This window comes from Carassius gibelio, chromosome B5, assembly GCF_023724105.1.
Source record: "Carassius gibelio isolate Cgi1373 ecotype wild population from Czech Republic chromosome B5, carGib1.2-hapl.c, whole genome shotgun sequence".
Lineage (NCBI taxonomy): Eukaryota > Metazoa > Chordata > Actinopteri > Cypriniformes > Cyprinidae > Carassius > Carassius gibelio.
In genome coordinates this window covers 41,224,938-41,242,829 of record NC_068400.1, presented here as the reverse complement: position 1 = coordinate 41,242,829, position 17,892 = coordinate 41,224,938, and the positions used below count along the sequence as shown (strand labels likewise).

The 17,892-nt window shown below is 38.0% G+C and overlaps 1 protein-coding gene and 1 long non-coding RNA gene across 2 annotated transcripts; one reads left to right on the top strand and one right to left on the bottom strand.

The window, feature by feature from the left end:
• Positions 1-317: 317 nt before the first annotated feature.
• On the top strand, positions 318-11,440 carry LOC127958498 (protein HIRA). The gene is made up of 25 exons (XM_052557378.1): positions 318-637; positions 1,130-1,192; positions 1,311-1,421; positions 1,696-1,786; positions 2,157-2,251; positions 2,352-2,447; positions 2,920-3,080; positions 3,177-3,344; positions 3,534-3,647; positions 4,534-4,604; positions 4,715-4,820; positions 5,229-5,447; positions 5,980-6,065; positions 6,147-6,314; positions 6,400-6,567; positions 6,656-6,851; positions 7,316-7,414; positions 7,603-7,751; positions 7,836-7,997; positions 8,166-8,224; positions 8,863-8,968; positions 9,070-9,192; positions 10,433-10,596; positions 10,712-10,800; positions 10,885-11,440. Exons 1-25 carry the CDS (start codon positions 601-603, stop codon positions 10,999-11,001), a joined length of 3,018 nt encoding a protein of 1,005 aa, XP_052413338.1. The 5' UTR covers positions 318-600; the 3' UTR covers positions 11,002-11,440.
• Positions 11,441-12,625: 1,185 nt separating this feature from the next.
• Positions 12,626-14,485, bottom strand: LOC127957643 (uncharacterized). The gene is made up of 3 exons (XR_008153824.1): positions 14,309-14,485; positions 14,171-14,216; positions 12,626-12,725 (listed from the first exon to the last, which is right to left on the bottom strand). It is a non-coding gene; the product is annotated as an uncharacterized LOC127957643 (long non-coding RNA).
• Between the last annotated feature and the right edge of the window lie 3,407 nt (positions 14,486-17,892).

Genomic DNA, 17,892 nt, shown 5'->3' with positions numbered 1-17,892 from the left:
GATAGATAGATAGAAGTCTAGTTACAGTATTTTGTAAAGTAAAATCATTTCACGCATTAAATCTCACACCTACACAATTACAACGCTACTTATCCAAAACATGGTAATATCGTGATCCTTTATTGTTACTGACCTCAATCTGAAACTACGTAGTGTAGCACTGCATTATTAACATTATTATCTCATTTAGTCGCTTGTGTGTTGTGAATTCCTCATTCGGGAATCACTTTGGATAACGCTTCAGCTAAATGATACAATGTAAACAAGGAACCCACAAGTTGATTCTTTGTTTCCAAGGGAACTTGGAAGAAGACGGCGAACTTCCGGCGTGACTTCAGTTGCTGCAGCTTCACGCTGAGAGGGAGAGAGAGAAGAGAGTGAGAGAGAGAGGGAGAGGGGAAGAGAAAGAGGGATAGAGGGAGAGAGGAAGAGAGAGAGAGACAGAGAGAGAGAGAGAGAGAGAGAGAGAGAGATGACATTGGAGTTCAACGGAGCAACAAAGTAACGGATGAGCCACGGCACTTCAAACGGCGCTGGGAACGATTCTCCTCGGGATCAAAGAGGGAGATCGCGGCGGTTTTATAATTGATCAGCGTGAAGATGAAGCTCTTGAAGCCGAGTTGGGTCAGTCACAATGGTGAGATCAGCAGCCCGACTGTCTCTGTCTCTCTCTGAGTGTGTGTGTGTGCTGGAATCCGGGGCTTCAACTTGGGCTTTTGTTATGTAGAGAGCCTGATCGGGTCTCTTCTGCAGGGCTGTTCTTACGATCAGATACTGCTCTGCTCGTTTCAGCGCAGTGAGAATCATAGTAACCGGCTTTTTAGAGCTTGACTGGTTTTTAAGAAGTGCCCCATTAATATATGATGTGCACACCACCCATTTTGCAAGTTGCCAAAAGGCAGGCAGACCACTAACACGATAGCTGATGAAGCTGGAGCTGCCTGTGTTATAGCATAGATAAAGTTAAGAGTCAACCGTGTGTTTCAAGAAATGATCGGGTTGTAAATAACACGTTAAATGTGACTTTGTTTATATATGTTACATGCTAATGTGGCTTTATTGAATTAAACCTGCTTTGGAATGTACATTTTATAGATCCTGTACATGTGTTTTTTTTTTTTTTACTCAGGTAAACCAATATTCTCCGTTGACATCCATCCTGATGGATCTAAGTTTGCTACAGGTGGCCAAGGTGAAAAACATCTGTCATTCTTTTCCTGACTATAGCATAGCTTTCAGATAAACTTAGTGTGTAGAAGTTAGATTAGATTTAGAGACTGGGAGCTGATATTTTCGATGTGGATTGACAGGTGAGGACTCTGGGAAAGTGGTCATTTGGAATATGGCTCCCGTTCTTCGAGAGGAGGATGAGAAGAACGAGAATGTTCCCAAATTGCTTTGTCAGATGGACAATCACTTAGGTATTACTTGATACTTTTTTTATCTCTATGTTAAAAATGTTAAGAATATGAATGTTGTTGGTTATTGTCCTCTTAATGCTTAATTTTGTTGCATTTGTACCATGCATTTTGCTCCCAACAATCCAAAGAATAATTCCAAGATGTCTCTAGATTGTTTTTCAACTTAAAAATGTATTTTAAACTCCTTTGGATGTGAACTGCACTAACAGAATGTGTGACACAGATGACTCTTCAGTATCTAATGAAATGTTTTATGTAACTTTGTGCATTTCAGCATGTGTGAATTGCGTGCGCTGGTCAAATAATGGCTTATATCTGGCATCAGGAGGAGACGATAAACTGGTGATGGTGTGGAAAAGAGCTGCGTGAGTAAAACTGACCCATAGTCTTTTCTATCTCTTAATTTATCTCTTCATGCACACAAATGATGTACACGAATATGTCAAAAAGAACATTTAGCTTTGTCCAACAATTTAAAATGTATTTTTCAAATATAGTGCTTTGAAGATGCTACAGTTACAATATTTTCATACATTTGAATATTAAAGTTTAAAAATAAGGATGTGATGCTAAAAATCAATTTTCACGTCTAGATGCCGCTTGTGGAAATGCATTGCATATTACCGTACTTTTTCCCCCTGTGCAGATTGTTGTCTTTTTTGTTTATAAGACCCTAACCGATGCCACACATGCATCCGAGCGAATCCATTATGTGGTATTTCTTTTTTCGTGCAGTTTCATCGGTCCGAGCACAGTGTTTGGGTCCAGCAGTAAACTGGCTAATGTGGAGCAGTGGAGGTGTGTCATGATTCTGAGGAATCACACGGGAGGTGAGAGGGGAAAACGCTGCTAATGGAGACGCTGGATCTATTGTCTGTAGTTTTGGCATTGTGTGAAGCACATGTGGTATTCTCTATAAATCTGATTCAGATGTAATGGATGTCGCCTGGTCGCCTCATGATGTCTGGCTCGCATCCTGCAGTGTGGATAACACCATCGTTATATGGAACGCTCGGAAATTTCCAGGTGAAAAGTCCATTTAGATTTGAGGAAATAAGTCCAACGATTATTTCTTTGCAGATGCTGCTTGGTAGGGATGTAACGCTGGTTGAAAATAAATACAATTATGTGACCGTCCAAGTTAGATGTTAATCAAATCACGATAGGGTTTGAGGTTTATATGAAAAGTCTTTAGAAAAGTTTAGATGATGTTAATTTTCTTTCCATCTTGCCTCTGTGTTATACATATTATAGTAGTGTTCATATGCTCAGTGTTGCTTTGTTTAGAGCAGTAACCAAAGAAACGCTGTATTGTGTATCAGTCAATCTTTTTCTACATCCATAATATCTGTAATGCAATGTCATTAAGTGTGGCTCAAGTGTCCAAATACTTTAAAGGCCACCGTAGTATCTAGGAAAGTTTCATCAGGGAATTTTATAAAGGTTTGGCTTCTGAATCAAAGCTTCAGATGCTGCTTTTTGTCTGTTTATGCCACAGAGATCGTGATGACTTTAAAGGGACACACAGGGCTGGTGAAAGGCCTGACGTGGGACCCTGTTGGAAAGTACATCGCTTCTCAGGCGGATGATCACAGCCTGAAGGTCTGGAGGACCATGGACTGGCAGCTGGAGACGAACATCACCAAACCCTTCAGTGAAGTAAGACTTCAGAGTTAAACTGTTGGCCAGTTGTTTACATGCGATTTACCCTGTGTCTTCTCTTTTTTCCCCCTCTTCTCTCTTGCTTTGATTCAGTGTGGCGGCACCACACACGTCCTGCGGCTGAGCTGGTCTCCAGATGGTCAGTACCTGGTTTCAGCTCATGCCATGAATAATTCTGGGCCCACAGCTCAGATCATCGAACGCGACGGCTGGAAGACCAACATGGACTTTGTGGGTCATCGAAAAGCTGTTACTGTGGTGGTTAGTGTTGTTTCAATTCTCTAATATTTCACAGAAAAGCATGCTTTTGAAATCTGCGTCATAGTTTGGACTGCAGTGTTTTGATGAAATCGTGATTTGATTATATATTTTTTTAAATGGGCGAAGCTCTAGAATTTGATTTGTGTTTCTCATCGAGTGGTTTGTTAATTCTTTTCCATCTCTTTGCAGAAGTTTAATCCTAAGATCTTTAAGAAGAAACAGAAGAACGGTAGTACCCCCAAACCCAGCTGTCCGTACTGCTGCTGCGCGGTGGGCAGTAAGGACCGCTCACTCTCTGTATGGGTATGAGACTTCTCAATATCACATCACCCCTTGTTTTTGCAAATTGATTTGGCCCCGCTTAAAAAAAAAAAGAATTGATTTATACATTTATGCAAAATCAAGAGACACTAATAAAATCTTAATTTACTATTTAAAACAACGGCTAAGCAGAATTTTAAGCAACCATTACTTTCATATTCTGTTTCTTCAGAAATCATTACTTTAATGTCAGTGTTGAAAACAGTTTTTATGGAAACTATGGATACATTTTGTTTCACGTTCGTTGATGAATAGAACTTTCAGGGAAACTGTATTTATTTGAAACTAATTTTTGTAACAATGTAACAGTCTTAACTGTCACTTTTGATCAGTTAGATTAAAGGCCCGTTCACACCAAGAATGATAACTATAAAGATAACGATATTAGCGTCCACACCAGCGAACGATATTGTTTGTGTATTCTAAGCGGACACGCGTCTGCGGCTTTAAATTCTCGAGCTCATTACAGCAGGATTGATTCTGATCGGTTGCCAATGTTTTTATCATTCATCAGAAAAAAAAAATTGTTCTGAAAGTGATTCCAACAATATCGTTTCTCTGTGCCTTTATCGGTATAGTTGTGCTGTGGACTCCGCTATTCTTTAATATTGAGAACAATTTTTAGAACTATATCTTTATCGTTATCTTTATAGTTATCATGCTTGGTGTGAACGGGCTTTAAGAGTATTATTTTCATTCAAAACAATCTTACTGACCTCAAATGTTTGAATAGGGGTAGAAACTATTTTGTGGTGATGCTCTGTTTAAACAATATTGTTTAATGTTCAATATAAAACTGAAAAGACAGGATGAAGCTGTTTTTTCGATTTCTGAACCTTTAATCAGTTATCCTGCTCTTGTTTTATAGCTCACCTCACTCAAGCGCCCACTGGTGGTCATCCATGACCTCTTCGATAAATCCATTATGGATATTACATGGTAAGAAAACAGCTTTTCTATTTTTCCAAGTTTTGGAAAGCATCATAGACAATCCGGTGGGGTAAAACCTGCTCTTCGTGAACGTATTGTGAACGGATCGTATCTCTCAGGACACTCAATGGGCTGGGACTCCTGGTTTGCTCCATGGATGGCACTGTGGCTCTCTTGGACTTCTCGCAGGATGAACTGGGAGATCCCTTGAATGAAGAGGAAAAGGTGGAGAAGATGTGCACACACCAGTTTCAACGTTATTGAAGTATTTAAGGCAACAATAACTGAAAAACTGGAATCTCACTTAAATTAATTGTTTCTTTGAACCATTTGTTGACATGAGAAAGAGATGCATACTCAAAGAGATGCACAAGACATTATAAGAGAGTTTTTGCTAATTGTCTTTGCCTGTTTAATGCAGTGTGACAAAAAACAGCCATGCAGCCTTTAAAAAAAAACAAAAAAAAAACGCTTATTACAGGAAGAGCCAAACTGTTTCAAAAACAGCTGAGCTACTGTCATGCTTCTGAAGAATTTAAATGCCTTAATAGCTTTGCTGCTTTTGGTTAGTTATTTAGCACACACAAACTAACTCGAGTCTCCGAAATAAGATTCCTCTTTATCTTTCTGCAGAATACTATTCATCAGAACATATATGGAAAGAGTCTGGCCATCACGACGGGGTCCCATCTGACCAGCACCGTCATTGAGAACCCAGAAATGCTGAAGTATCAGCAGGAGAGGCAGAGGAACCAGAACCCCAACGGAGAAGCCCAGGGAAGCGCTCCTGAGAACCAGACTCACAAACTCACCAATGTGCTCAACGGAGAGTCCCTGGAGGACATCAGAAAGGTCAGGAGAAAGAATACGTAACCAATACACACAGCTGTTATTTTAAAATGATTCAAGTGAATATGCCAAATGATGATGTGGTAAGTAATGATTGGTTACTAGCATTTCCACCTCCATCCATTGTTGGCTTGCAAGTTTACAAAATATAGTTTTCTGCTCTGTCAAATATTTAAAATCCAAACCACGTCTAGTCAAATTTGGTTTGAGGTTTCTGAATATATGACATTTCTGGGACTAAATGAAATAGCAGAATCTTACTCCCTGTCCCTAATACTTGTAATGAATGCTTACAACAACAACAAAATAGTTTACATGCATATTACATGCAAATGTATGAGTGTGTGATATTAAATAATTTGCATGCACATCTGCCTGTCTCTCTGTCTGTGTATGAATCTGTATATTTATGTATCATTTAATAGTGTGTTGGTCGTTGCATTGTAGTTTAGAGAGCCTAAAGATTTCTCAACATCCTCATATTCGCAGGATTGCAGTTATTAACAATTGGCTTTATTTTTGGGGGATTGTGCAGAACCTCTTAAAGAAGCAGGTGGAGACCAGAACCGCAGATGGGAGGAGAAGAATCACACCTCTCTGCATCGCTCAGCTCGACACGGCGTAATGAACGCACACAAGAACACGTCTAAAATGATCATTCAGCAATACTTCAGAGTCTGAATGTCTCTTTCTTTTACCCAGGGACTTCTCACCAGCGTTGTTCAACAGCGTCCCGATCTTGCCGGGGTCATCTGTGTCGACCCAGCTCATCCCTCAGATCTCCTCGGATTCCAACTCGCTTGGCTTGCGCCCCTCACATGACCCCACTAGCACCTCTCCCAACAAACCTGCGGAAGACAACAAGGACAGGTAAGTGTACATGCATGCAAAGTCCCATTTCCCCTCTCTCTCTCAACCAATACTCTTCTTTTTCTTTCTCTGGTCTCTCTTGTAGTGGAACTGCAGCTGTGAACTCGATCGGGATGAAATCGAATCTGCTGTTGACATCAGCCTCCAAGTTCGAGCCCATGAAAGCGCTGGATTCGCGGTTTACCGAAAGGTCAAAGGCCACGCCTGGGGTCACTAGTGTACACCTCACTATAGGCATCACCCCACTTGACAGGTGATAAAGTCTGCTTGATAACCGACCGGTGTGTTCTTCTAAACCAAACTTAAAAACAGACTGAAGTTGCTTTGTGGTTCTGTCTCAGGGTAAAAGATGGCAGCTCTGTGAAGGAGCCGAAAGGAAAAGAGGAGACCAGCAGCGACAGTGAGGACAAGATCGTGGTGAAATCTATGGCCAAGAGGAAGGGAGAGATGGAGGGAGCGGAGGTGGTAGAGAAGAGGAAGAAGGGAAGGCCGAGGAAAGATGCCAAAATGATGCCCATATCACAGCCCTTCCCACAGGTGACATTTCTTCTTTTTTAAAGAAGTGTCTCATGCTTACCAAGGCAGCATTTATTTATCAGAAATACAGTAGAAGAATTTAATAGTTTTCTATTTTAAAAACTAATTTATTTCTGCTTAATATCTTTGTGGAAGTTTTGTTTTTCAGGAGTCGAAAGTTCACTAGAACTGCATTTATTTGAAATATAAACATCCTTATTGTTACACAATTCAATGCAACCCTGCTGACTAATTCTATTAATTTCTTTAAACATAAAACATGCTGACTCTAAACTTGTGAACAGTAGTGTATAAATGTAAACTTATTTTAATACATATCAAAAATATAAGGCAAAAAATGAACATTAGTTGACTAAGGCTTCTGTACTTTAATCCCTAGAACTTTTATTCCATTATCTTCATGACCAAGGCACATATGAGACCCTGAAGGAAACCATGTGACTGATTGGTCTTTTCTCTTGTAGACCCCAGTCTCTTTGGAGAAGGAGCCATCTCGATTAACAGCACCTGTAGCTCTGTTAAAACTTCCTACCCCATCCATCCAGAAATCATTCAGCACTCAGGTATGGCAAAAAAAAAACTACTCTCTACACCTAATACACTAGTCCTGTCTATGCTATTAATGCTCTCGGCAGATCATAACATTTTATCAGGAAGCTCAAGTACTACGTCTGTAAGAGTGTTAGATGCAATTCAGATATAGACTCTACGATAAAAACAAGGGCTGAAATCTACGAAACCTGTGGTTTAGGTGAGCACCGATGGCGTCACGTATCTGGAGGTGGAGAACGAGGTCTCTGTGGTGTCTGGGTCTCGTCTCAGTCAGCTCAAATGGAGCAGAGAGGGGCGAGAGTGGGACACGCTGTTGCCCAGTCGCATCATCATCGCAGCCGGCAGCAGGTGAGCACACAACACGCTGGTTATTGCCTGATTTTAATATCTTGAGGAAAAGTATTTAGCTTTTTTATTTGATTTTTTTTATAGCGATGTTGTTGCTGTAGCTTGCGAGGACCGCACCCTCTCGGTCTTCACGGCGTGTGGACGGAGACTGATTCCATCCATCATGCTGTCCGCCCCCATGTCAGCACTTCACTGCTCGGGACACTTTGTCATGGCGCTGACCGCATCAGCCGCGCTGTCTGTCTGGTACTGACCCTTCCTCTCCGTTACTCAATGCAAAAGTCCAGACAACTCATTTGTTGACTGATGCTAAAAACATGGCCGTATTTGTAACAGCCTAGTGATTATCTACATCAATTCTGTAAGATCTGACATTACATGGCTGGTATTGTCTTTTTTTTTCTTTATTGCCAGGGATGTTCAGAAACAGACGGCTTTGGTCAAAAACGAATCTCTGGATCCAGTCTTATCAGGTGGGATTTTCCTCACTATATCTTTAATGACTTTATTAATCGACTCTTCACTAAACTCCACCCCCTTGATTTCTGCTGTTCGGAAATATTACTGTATATGAGTCTTTTTGACTGCCATTTGTTAACAGTAACATGATTTAAAAAAAAAGAGAGAGACTGAATAAGAGGAAAAGCTATTACAGTAGCACATTAGTGACAGTGAAGACATTTATAATGCTACAAAAGATATCCATTTCAAATAAATGCTGTTATTGTAAACTTTCTATTCATCAAAGAATCCAGGAAATAGAAAAGGCGTATCACCACAGCGCTTCCACAACAACTGTTCTCAACACGGATAACAATAAATCTTCTTTGAACAGAAAATGAGTATATCATGAGACTGCTGAAAGAGTACTGAGTGCTGTAAATTCAGCTTTGCATCGCAGGAATGAATTACAATTCAAATAGGAAACGTATTTTAAATTGTAGTAGTATTTCACAATATTTCAGTTTGTGTGTTTGATCAAATCAATCAAACTGGTGAGAATAAGAGCCTTAAAATCTTACAGTACGTTACACAAAACTGCTGAATTACATCATAAATCAGTTGAAATATACTAATAATACCTCATATTTCTCTCTCTCTCTCACTCCAGGCACAGACGCCACAGTGAGTCAGTCGTTTTTGACTCGGCAAGGTGTAGCTGTGGTGTCGCTGTCAAATGGAAAAGCATACTGCTTTAACTCATCGCTGGAGTCCTGGTGAGTGATACACAAACCATGTGTTAAGTTTGAACAACCAGAACATCTCTCCGAAGATTTCCAGGGGCAATATGATGGTCTCTTCTCTTCATCTCTAACAGGAATTTGATCGCAGATAAGCAGGATTCTCTTGTACAGTGCGCAGACTTCCGCAGTTGTGTGTCCTCTCAGGATGCTCTGGGCTCCACAGGGCCACTGGCCCTAACACAGGGCCGTAATCTGAGGTAACAGCCATTTTAGTACTTGGCTAATACTGCTTTCTGATTCACTAGAAGTAACTTTCATACTCATTTTATGAGAATAGGGAAGTCCACACTAAAACTATGATGATAACATGATAGAACAGTATTGTTGGGATTATTGATTTAAAGGGATAGTCCACCTATTTTGTCATCTATCATGTTGTTCCAAAGCATTATGAACATCTTTTTTTTTCTTTTCTGCTGAGCATGAAAGATATTTTGAAAGATAACCAGTAGGGCTGGGCGATATATCGAATATTAGCGATAATATCTGAATAAGTTTGACGACGATGTAAAATTTGAATATATAGGGAATATCGAATATTTCAAATTCAAGCATACTTTTTTTTTTTTTTTTTTTTTTTTTTTTATGGGCAAAAGAAAATCATGTTTTTTTTATTATTTAAATGCAAATGCAAACATATCAAGATATATATCAAATATCGTAGAAATTTTGACAATATCGAGATATCATTTTTTTTTATATATCGCCCAGCCCTAATAACCAGACTGTTGCTGGTAGCCATTGACTTCCACAGTATTGTTTTCCATACTATGAAATTTAATGGCTTCCAGCTACTTTTCCATTATTTTCCTAAGTATCTTCTTTTGTGTTGCATTAGTGTATTGCATTAGCCAAAAATACATTGTATGGGTCAAAATGATAGATTTTTATTTTATGCCAAAAATCGTTATGATATTAAGTAAATATCATGTTCCATGAAGATAATTTATAAATGTCCTACTGTAAATCTATCAAAACTAAATTTTTGATTAGTTATATGCATTGCTAAAAACTTAATTTGGACAACTTTAAAGGCCTTTTAAATTTTTTTTTGCACCCTCATATTCCAGATTTTCAAATAGTTACATCTCAGCCAAATATTGTCCTTCTATCCTAACAAACCATACATCAATTATAAGCTTTTTCAAAACTGACACACAAAGTCTAATTAGACAGTTAGCATTTAGCAAAAATGACCAAAGAGTTTCTACAGGTTTTTCCCATGTAAAACTTGACTCTTCTGTAGTTACACAGTGTACCAAGACAGACGGAAAATGAATACTTGTTTAACTATAGGGAAGTTGAAAAGAAGCCTGTTTTCAAACAAAAGTGGAGTGTTCCTTTAAGACTATTTTTGTGGTCCAGGGTCACATATAGTTCTCTTTATTGTAATTGGGGGTGAACAGACCTTAACCGTCTCTCTTTTGTCTGTGTCAGTGCGGGGCGGTTGGCATCTGGCTTGTCTTCGACTCCTCACCTCTTGCAGCAGGGAATAACTCTGGCCTTCCTGGAGAAGCAGCTCTCCTCGGCCCTCATCCTCCTCTCAGCGAGCGAGTACAGGCACTGGATTCTCATCTACACACGCTTCCTCGTAAATGAGGGTGAGTGAGAAGCTGCTCAGCTGGCAACAAGAGTCAAAAGGGTCCAAAAACTCAGAAGATGAGTTTGTTTCTTAATGGGAGCAGATTAACAAGAGCTCTGTGTGTATCCGTGCAGGCTATGAGCTGAGGATAAGGGAACTCTGTCAGGACTTACTAGGACCTGTTCACAGATCCAGCAGCAGCTCCTGGGAGCCCACAGTCCTGGTATGATTTCTGGAACCTCATTACAGATGTCTGTACTGAATTGTTGGTAAATAAAGCTTGCTTTGTCTTCTCTGTCTATTTCAGGGACTGAGAAAGAGGGATCTGTTGACAGAGGTGTTGCCTGTGATTGGTCAGAACTTGCGCTTCCAGAGACTCTTCACAGAGTACCAGGATCAGCTCGAATTGCTGCGTTTGAAATAGCACTTCACCTTGACCCCTGACCCTTTCCTGGCCTCTACAACGGTCTGCTGTAGCTTCACTGACAGCACTATCTTTAAAGCAGAAATGGACACTAATAAAAATGGACAAAAATAACAATGCTTTTTTTTTTTATATATACATATATGAATTATGTTTGTAAACTTTGTGGAAAGAGGAAAGTATGGGTTAACTCACATGTTGATTAAGCTCAAAGTTTGCTTAAAACTGGACACTTGTACTTCTACAACTAAAAATAGCTGTAAATGGTGATCCAACTCACCCTCCTTTTTTTCTTCTGTATTTCTCTTTCAAATCTTATTTGTACAGCCACATGTCATTTATTTGTAAATGTTTGTAAAAGGCTATTTCTTTTTTCTCCGTTTTCTATAAAATGAAGAAAATGGTAAACCTTCAATTAAAAAAAGGAATAATCAATTGACCAATATCTGTTGCTTCTTTCTTTCTCATGTGTCTTGTGTACTTTTGGTTATTATTTGCTGCTGGTGCTACAAACTTACTAACATCAGGGCATTTTAATCGGTCGTGTGCAGTACTACCTTGTTTTGTGCTGGTGGTGGTAGCAGAGATCTGACTGTTTCGACAGGGACCACTCTCTAACGAGAATAAAAAAAGGAAAAGCATTGTTTGTAAACTTTTTCTTGGAACTGCAGCAAATTGGAAGAAATATAACCTGAATCCTGATAAGTGTGAGCAGTGATTGCACTTTTTGAGCCAAAAAAAGTACACCATTAAAATGTACATTTACCGTTTTTTATGTAAGATTTCAGAAATTCTAATATACTAATTTGATGCTCAAGGAACATTAATAATCAATATTAATAACCTGTTGAAAAATGATTGTTTATCCTTTAATAGAACAACGTTTTTTATTAAATAACATTTTTGTAATGTAAAAGTCTTTACTGTCAAGCTGATGTATTCAATGCATCCTTGCTGATTGAAAGTACTGGTTTATAAAAATGAAATCATACTGTCCTCAAACTTTTGAACAGTAGTGTACAAATCATCTTGGAGAATGCATAGTCGCTGGATCTATTATCCTACTACAGTTTAATCTCAGACCAATGACTAGCCTAATTTATACTGTTCATTAAAATGATTATGAAGCTATCTGATTATTCTGACTAATGGAATACTGCAGCATCTTTGCATATGGACATCAAATATTATTGAATTTCAGATCTCTTTTAAACTAGAATGATGAACGTTAACTGATGTCAACTGGCAAACCCCACACAACTGAAAAAGCTTTTGACCTTCATAAATGCCACAGTATTCACATGCAGAATATTCACATTAATACAAATACACACGTGTAAAACTCGTCAAACAGGAACAACTTTCTTTTCAAGTGGCAAGAGTTATGACCCTACTGCATGGCTTCAGTTTAATGTCACTGTGTGAATGATGGAAACCTATTTTAAAACCAGGAACAGCTGCATTTTAACTAGAGGATTAACACCTGAGATCCGCACATTAACACACACACAAACTAATTCATAAAGGGACCTCTAGCATGGACAATATGCCTCTTATAGAAGTCAGAAGTGTCTGTGCTCAGTGTTCAAACGCATTCATTTCTAATTCTCATTTCTCAGCTCACCATATCAGTCCAGAGGCTTTGCCGGAGGGCTTGAAAGTGTCAGCTCTCTGGGGCTCAAATGCTTGTTTTTGGTGCCGTAGTTCAGAGTGATGCCATTTTTCTGAAAGAAACACAGCTGCAATCAGTTCAGTAAATGTTAGAAAATGCCAAAATGCCATTTTAGTATGTTGTACAACCTTTTTGTTGTTTACTTACAGATTCTAAAGGGAGAAGTAGTTCACACACAAAATTTCAAAAGCTTGGGGTTGGTATTATATATATATTTATTAATTTAATTATTTGGCAAGCATGCATCCAATTGATCAAAAGTGACATAATGCTACAAGAGATTTCCATCTCAAATAAACACTGTTCTTCTGAACATTTTATTCATGAAAAAATGGTTTCTACAAAAATATGAAACTGTTTCCAGCATTGATAATAATATTAATCTTCCTTGACCACCAAATCAGCATATTCAATTTTTTTTTTTTCTGAAGGATTATGTGACATTGAAGACTAAAATAATGGCTGCTGAAAATTCAGCTTTGCGTCATAGGAATAAATTATATTTTTAAATATTTTTAAATAATAAAACTGCTATTTTAAATGGTAATTACATTTCACAATATTACTCATGATATATGTTAGATCAAAGAATGCAGACTTAGTCAGCATAAGACATTTATGTAAAAAAAATAAATATAAAAAATATATATAAATAGTGTGTGTGTGTGACCCTGGACCACAAAACCAGTCATAAGGGTCAATTTTTCCAAACTGAGTTCTAGACATTATATGAAATAAACTTTCCATTGATGTATGGTATATTAGGATCTGACAATATTTGGCTGAAATACCACTATTTGAAAATCTGGAATCTGAGGGTAAAAAAAAAAAAAAAAAAGGTTTTAATATACTTATTACATTATGACATTTACAGAGTATCTAAGAAAAATCCATAATTTTGACACATACAATGTATTTTTACTATCTTGTAGTAATTGCTTCAAATATATCCCAGCGACATAAGACTTAAGTTTTGTGGTCCAGGGTCACACACACACACACACACACACACACACACACACACACACACACACACACACACACACACACACACACACACACACACACATTTATGAAACTCAAACATTTAAAGGCTAATGCACTGTGGGCCCCCCAAAAATGCAAAGCACCCTTAAAAATGCCAAACAGCAATGAAATGTCAATAAAAGCAGCAGCTGATCAGAAAAATAAGAAAGAAAACCTTAGTTTGAGAATATGAAATCTAAAAACATAGCAGTCCAGATCTGAAAGCCAACATCTTAACAGTATAGAGTGAGAATATATAAAGGCTATGTGGCTTAGATTGAGAGAGACAGGACAGAAAACAGGAGAGGAGAGACAGACAGGAGGATGAGTGGAAGTGACACATGTGCTGCCTACATCTCACAAGGTCTGACTCTGAGCTAAACACAATTTAGAAGCCGTCCCCTCAAAAACCCACAGCCTGAAACCTCACACACAGCACATTTCATGATTTACACACTCTCAAACTTTCACCTCTCAGACCAGTGTGAAGACTAATAGCTCTCGACTCCGGCTGACTCTGTGTGGAGACATTAAAGAAAGCTTATTTCATTTCACATATGTGCTTCGATTTTTTATTGCTTGTTTAAACTTTGGTTTAATTGAATCTACCTTGATCGTGTAAGTGAGGCACGTGAATTAGTTTGAGATGTCACAAGAGGCGGGGAATTGTTGGCATTAAGTTTGTTGTATAAAAGCCTTTCCATTAAAAGTGTATTTTGTTTTGTACAAATTTTCAATCGATGTTTAATCAACTAATTGTTTGGATTCGATAAAAAAAGCAATGCAAGAATGTCGAGTGTGGATTGAAGTGCATACTAAACAAACCCACAACCGAGCTTCAGTGGCTGAAACATGTATTAGTTGTTCATTTTTTATTATTTTTTAAAAAGTTAACTGGAAAGTGATTTACTCACTGATTCACAATGTTCAAGCTGTTTTTTCTGTCCACTAGGAGTGTATGGGGACTGGAGCTGCTGACCTCTGAAAATAATGAAAAGAAAAACACCATAAATGTAGTTTGTGTGACTCTTGGCCATACTTTCCACATCGTTTGAACTTATACTACAGCTTTGTGTTAACAAGCTGATATTGACATTTTTATTCGCACAAATTCAAACCTGACACCTAAAAATGTGTTGCTCATCTATGTGACATGAGATGACAATATATGACAGTAGTTCTCAAATAAGTTCTTAACAAATTGTCAAACATAAATTATCATGACAAGAACACTCAACACTTTGAAAGACTGCTTACTTTGTGACAAAAGCCCATTCAATTTAAGTTTAAATGTGATGTTTGCTTATTTGGGTTGTATGAATTATAAATGGACAGGTGATATTTGGGCCACGCTGCCTTTAGCAGAAACAGACAGTGGAGGTCAATGAGTGGTCCATCTGTCAGAGAGGAAACCTCACGGGAGATCTCACCACAGAGAGGCTGTCGAGGCTGTCGAGGCCCGAGTCTTTTACCATCTCAACCTGTCGACAGATTTGATGGATATCACAGCAGCACACTGTAACGAAGCTGAACAGTTTTGTGCTTAAATCTATTTGAACATTCAGGAAAATGAGTTTTGAAGTTATGAATTCCACTCTCATTCTTCATCATTTAGACTCCAACTGCAAAACTTGTTTATCTTGAAGTGAGGAACAGAAAACAGATTTTTTTTTACCTTTAAAAAAATAAAGAAAAAAAAAAGAACCTGGAAGCAGTAATAATGGTGGCTCAGTAGCTTTATAGTTTAACATATAGGTTCACATTGTAAGGTTTCAAAAAATAAAACAGAGTGTAATGATGCAAAATAAAGTGTAATGATTATTAATAAAAACAGTATTCTTAAACCAATTAAGTAGTTCCTCAGAATCTGTTGTGGTTGCAACAAAGTGGTTGCCAAGCAACACACAAAAATAAACAAAGGTGATTTGAACATGGCTCAGCCAATCAGAATAAAGGACAATTAAAATATTCTATTAAATAAAAAAAATAAAAAAAATAAGCTTACGATTAGCGATTGGCTCTTTCATTCGGAAGGCGGAGCTTCCTGCGATTGAGCGGCCATATTGAGCGTTGCATTTTTCCCTATTCAAAACTATACGAGTGACATGTCTGTGACTAAACTTTGACTAAAGTTTAAACTGACTATAACTAGAAAGTGTTTACTTTTTCAACACACTATTTTCCTGTTTAATACTGTAAAGATGCTTTGACACAATCTGTATTGTATAAAGCGCAGTATAAATAAAGGTGACTTGTCTTGACCTTTAGATTGCTTCTAATGTCCACATTAGTAAGTCTCTTGGGATTAAAGCGTCTGCTAAATGATTCAGTGTAAATGTATAATATGGTATTATCGCTGCAGTACCCACCATGCAAGTGTAAGGTGAGCGTCTGTGGGTCAGTTTCTCCTCTCTCTGCAGAAGCAGGGCCACATGATGGCAGTCCATCTACACATCTCACTCCTCTTAATACGTCCTCTTTTTTCTGTCTCTCGAGAGAGCCGTGGGAGAGGGACAATGCCATTGCTCTCAAGGTTGAAGCTGGGAGAGAAGCAACCTCAGTGTGTCAGGACTGGTTTTAATACAATATAAATCCTGGTGTTGAAAAGGCTTAGAGTAAAATATATTACCAGCGTCCCTCAGACTGGCCTCTGGCCCCGCTGTCCTCCTTGACTTACTGATGAGAGCTGCAGCTTCCTACAGGGAGGAGGACTATGAACATTAATACTTCAGCTTTTCACATTTTATATGATCCTTAACTATCATATTGTAATTGTTTAGTTAAATAGCATTATATGGGTTATAATTCTATTACACTGCTTGGCAAACAGTTAAAATACTAAGCCGTAGTTTATTTGTATTGTATTTATTTTATTCTTGTGCAAAATAAACTTAACGGAAAAACCTGAAGTGGTTTGTTTGTTGCTTTGATGGAGATGAACTGTTTTGTTTTGTTGTTGTTATTTCTGTTCAGATAAAACACGACTTCTATCAGCTTAAAAAAATAAAATAATAAATTAAAGACTCAGACTCAGGCCATTTAAAGTTGTTTGTTTGTTTTTGGGTGGGTGCCGTCAGAATGAGAGTCCAAACAGCTGATAAAAACATCACCGCAGTCCATCCATTAACATCTGCAAAAGAAAGTGTTTTTGTAAGAAACAGTCCATCAGTTAATCTTATCCTCTAATTTCTTATATGATGTTTCTCATCAGCTACATGATTCAGATCAGACCAGCAAGGTGCAAAACAAGTACTTCCGAAACTTTCATTGAAAAGGACTATAGCCAGTTTGACCGCAATTTACAAGCTTTTTTGTCAGGAGCACATCTTCACAGACTTGCCCTGGTGTCCTGTTGGGTAGAAGCTCTGTCAGCACTAATCTGAAATGTCTATATCTCTTATCTGGACTTAAAGTCTGTGCGGGCAGCCGTCTAACACTTCAGTTTCAAACAGCTGATAAGATCTTGGATCTGAGAGACAGACAGGGGGAAGGTGGGCGGACGCGGTTATCGAGTCAACTGTATATAAATACACAACAGCGGGGAAGTCTGTGAGGACTGACGGTTGTGCCGAGCACCTGTTTGTCTGCCTGGCATCTTTCTGACACGGTTTCCTCCCTGCAGATCCATCAGGACAGGACCGGCGCTTGTATTTTGAGAATACTGACATGGTGACACTGCCACAAAACAAGAAGCAGTCAATCAAATGATTGTTGGACAATTCATCAAAAACACAGTCATCTGGCTGTTAGAAGAGCCAGACTGCTCTCATGCAAACATACAAACACAAATGGAGTTCTCCAGACAAGTCAATCAAACTTGGGGTTTCATTATTTAAATATATAGCTTTAGAAAAAACAACACACATATGAGACTCGCAACAAATGCTCCATCTGGAGTCTATAAGCAAACAAAAAAAAAAAAAAAAAAAACCTACAAATCAATAAATACAGAAAAAAAACAGTGCAATAATTTTTATAAAATCAAATCTTACCTGTTATTTGAATAAAACCCAATAAAAATATGATATAAAAGTAGCCAACTTGTATAGAGATTCATAGTTGTTATTGTTAATTAATAAATACTTGTATTATTTAGTTACACAATAGCAAATTTGTAGCAAAAATCACTTTTATTTATCATGAATTAATTTATTAGATTATGAATTTGTTTCTTAGAAAATATTTTATGAAAA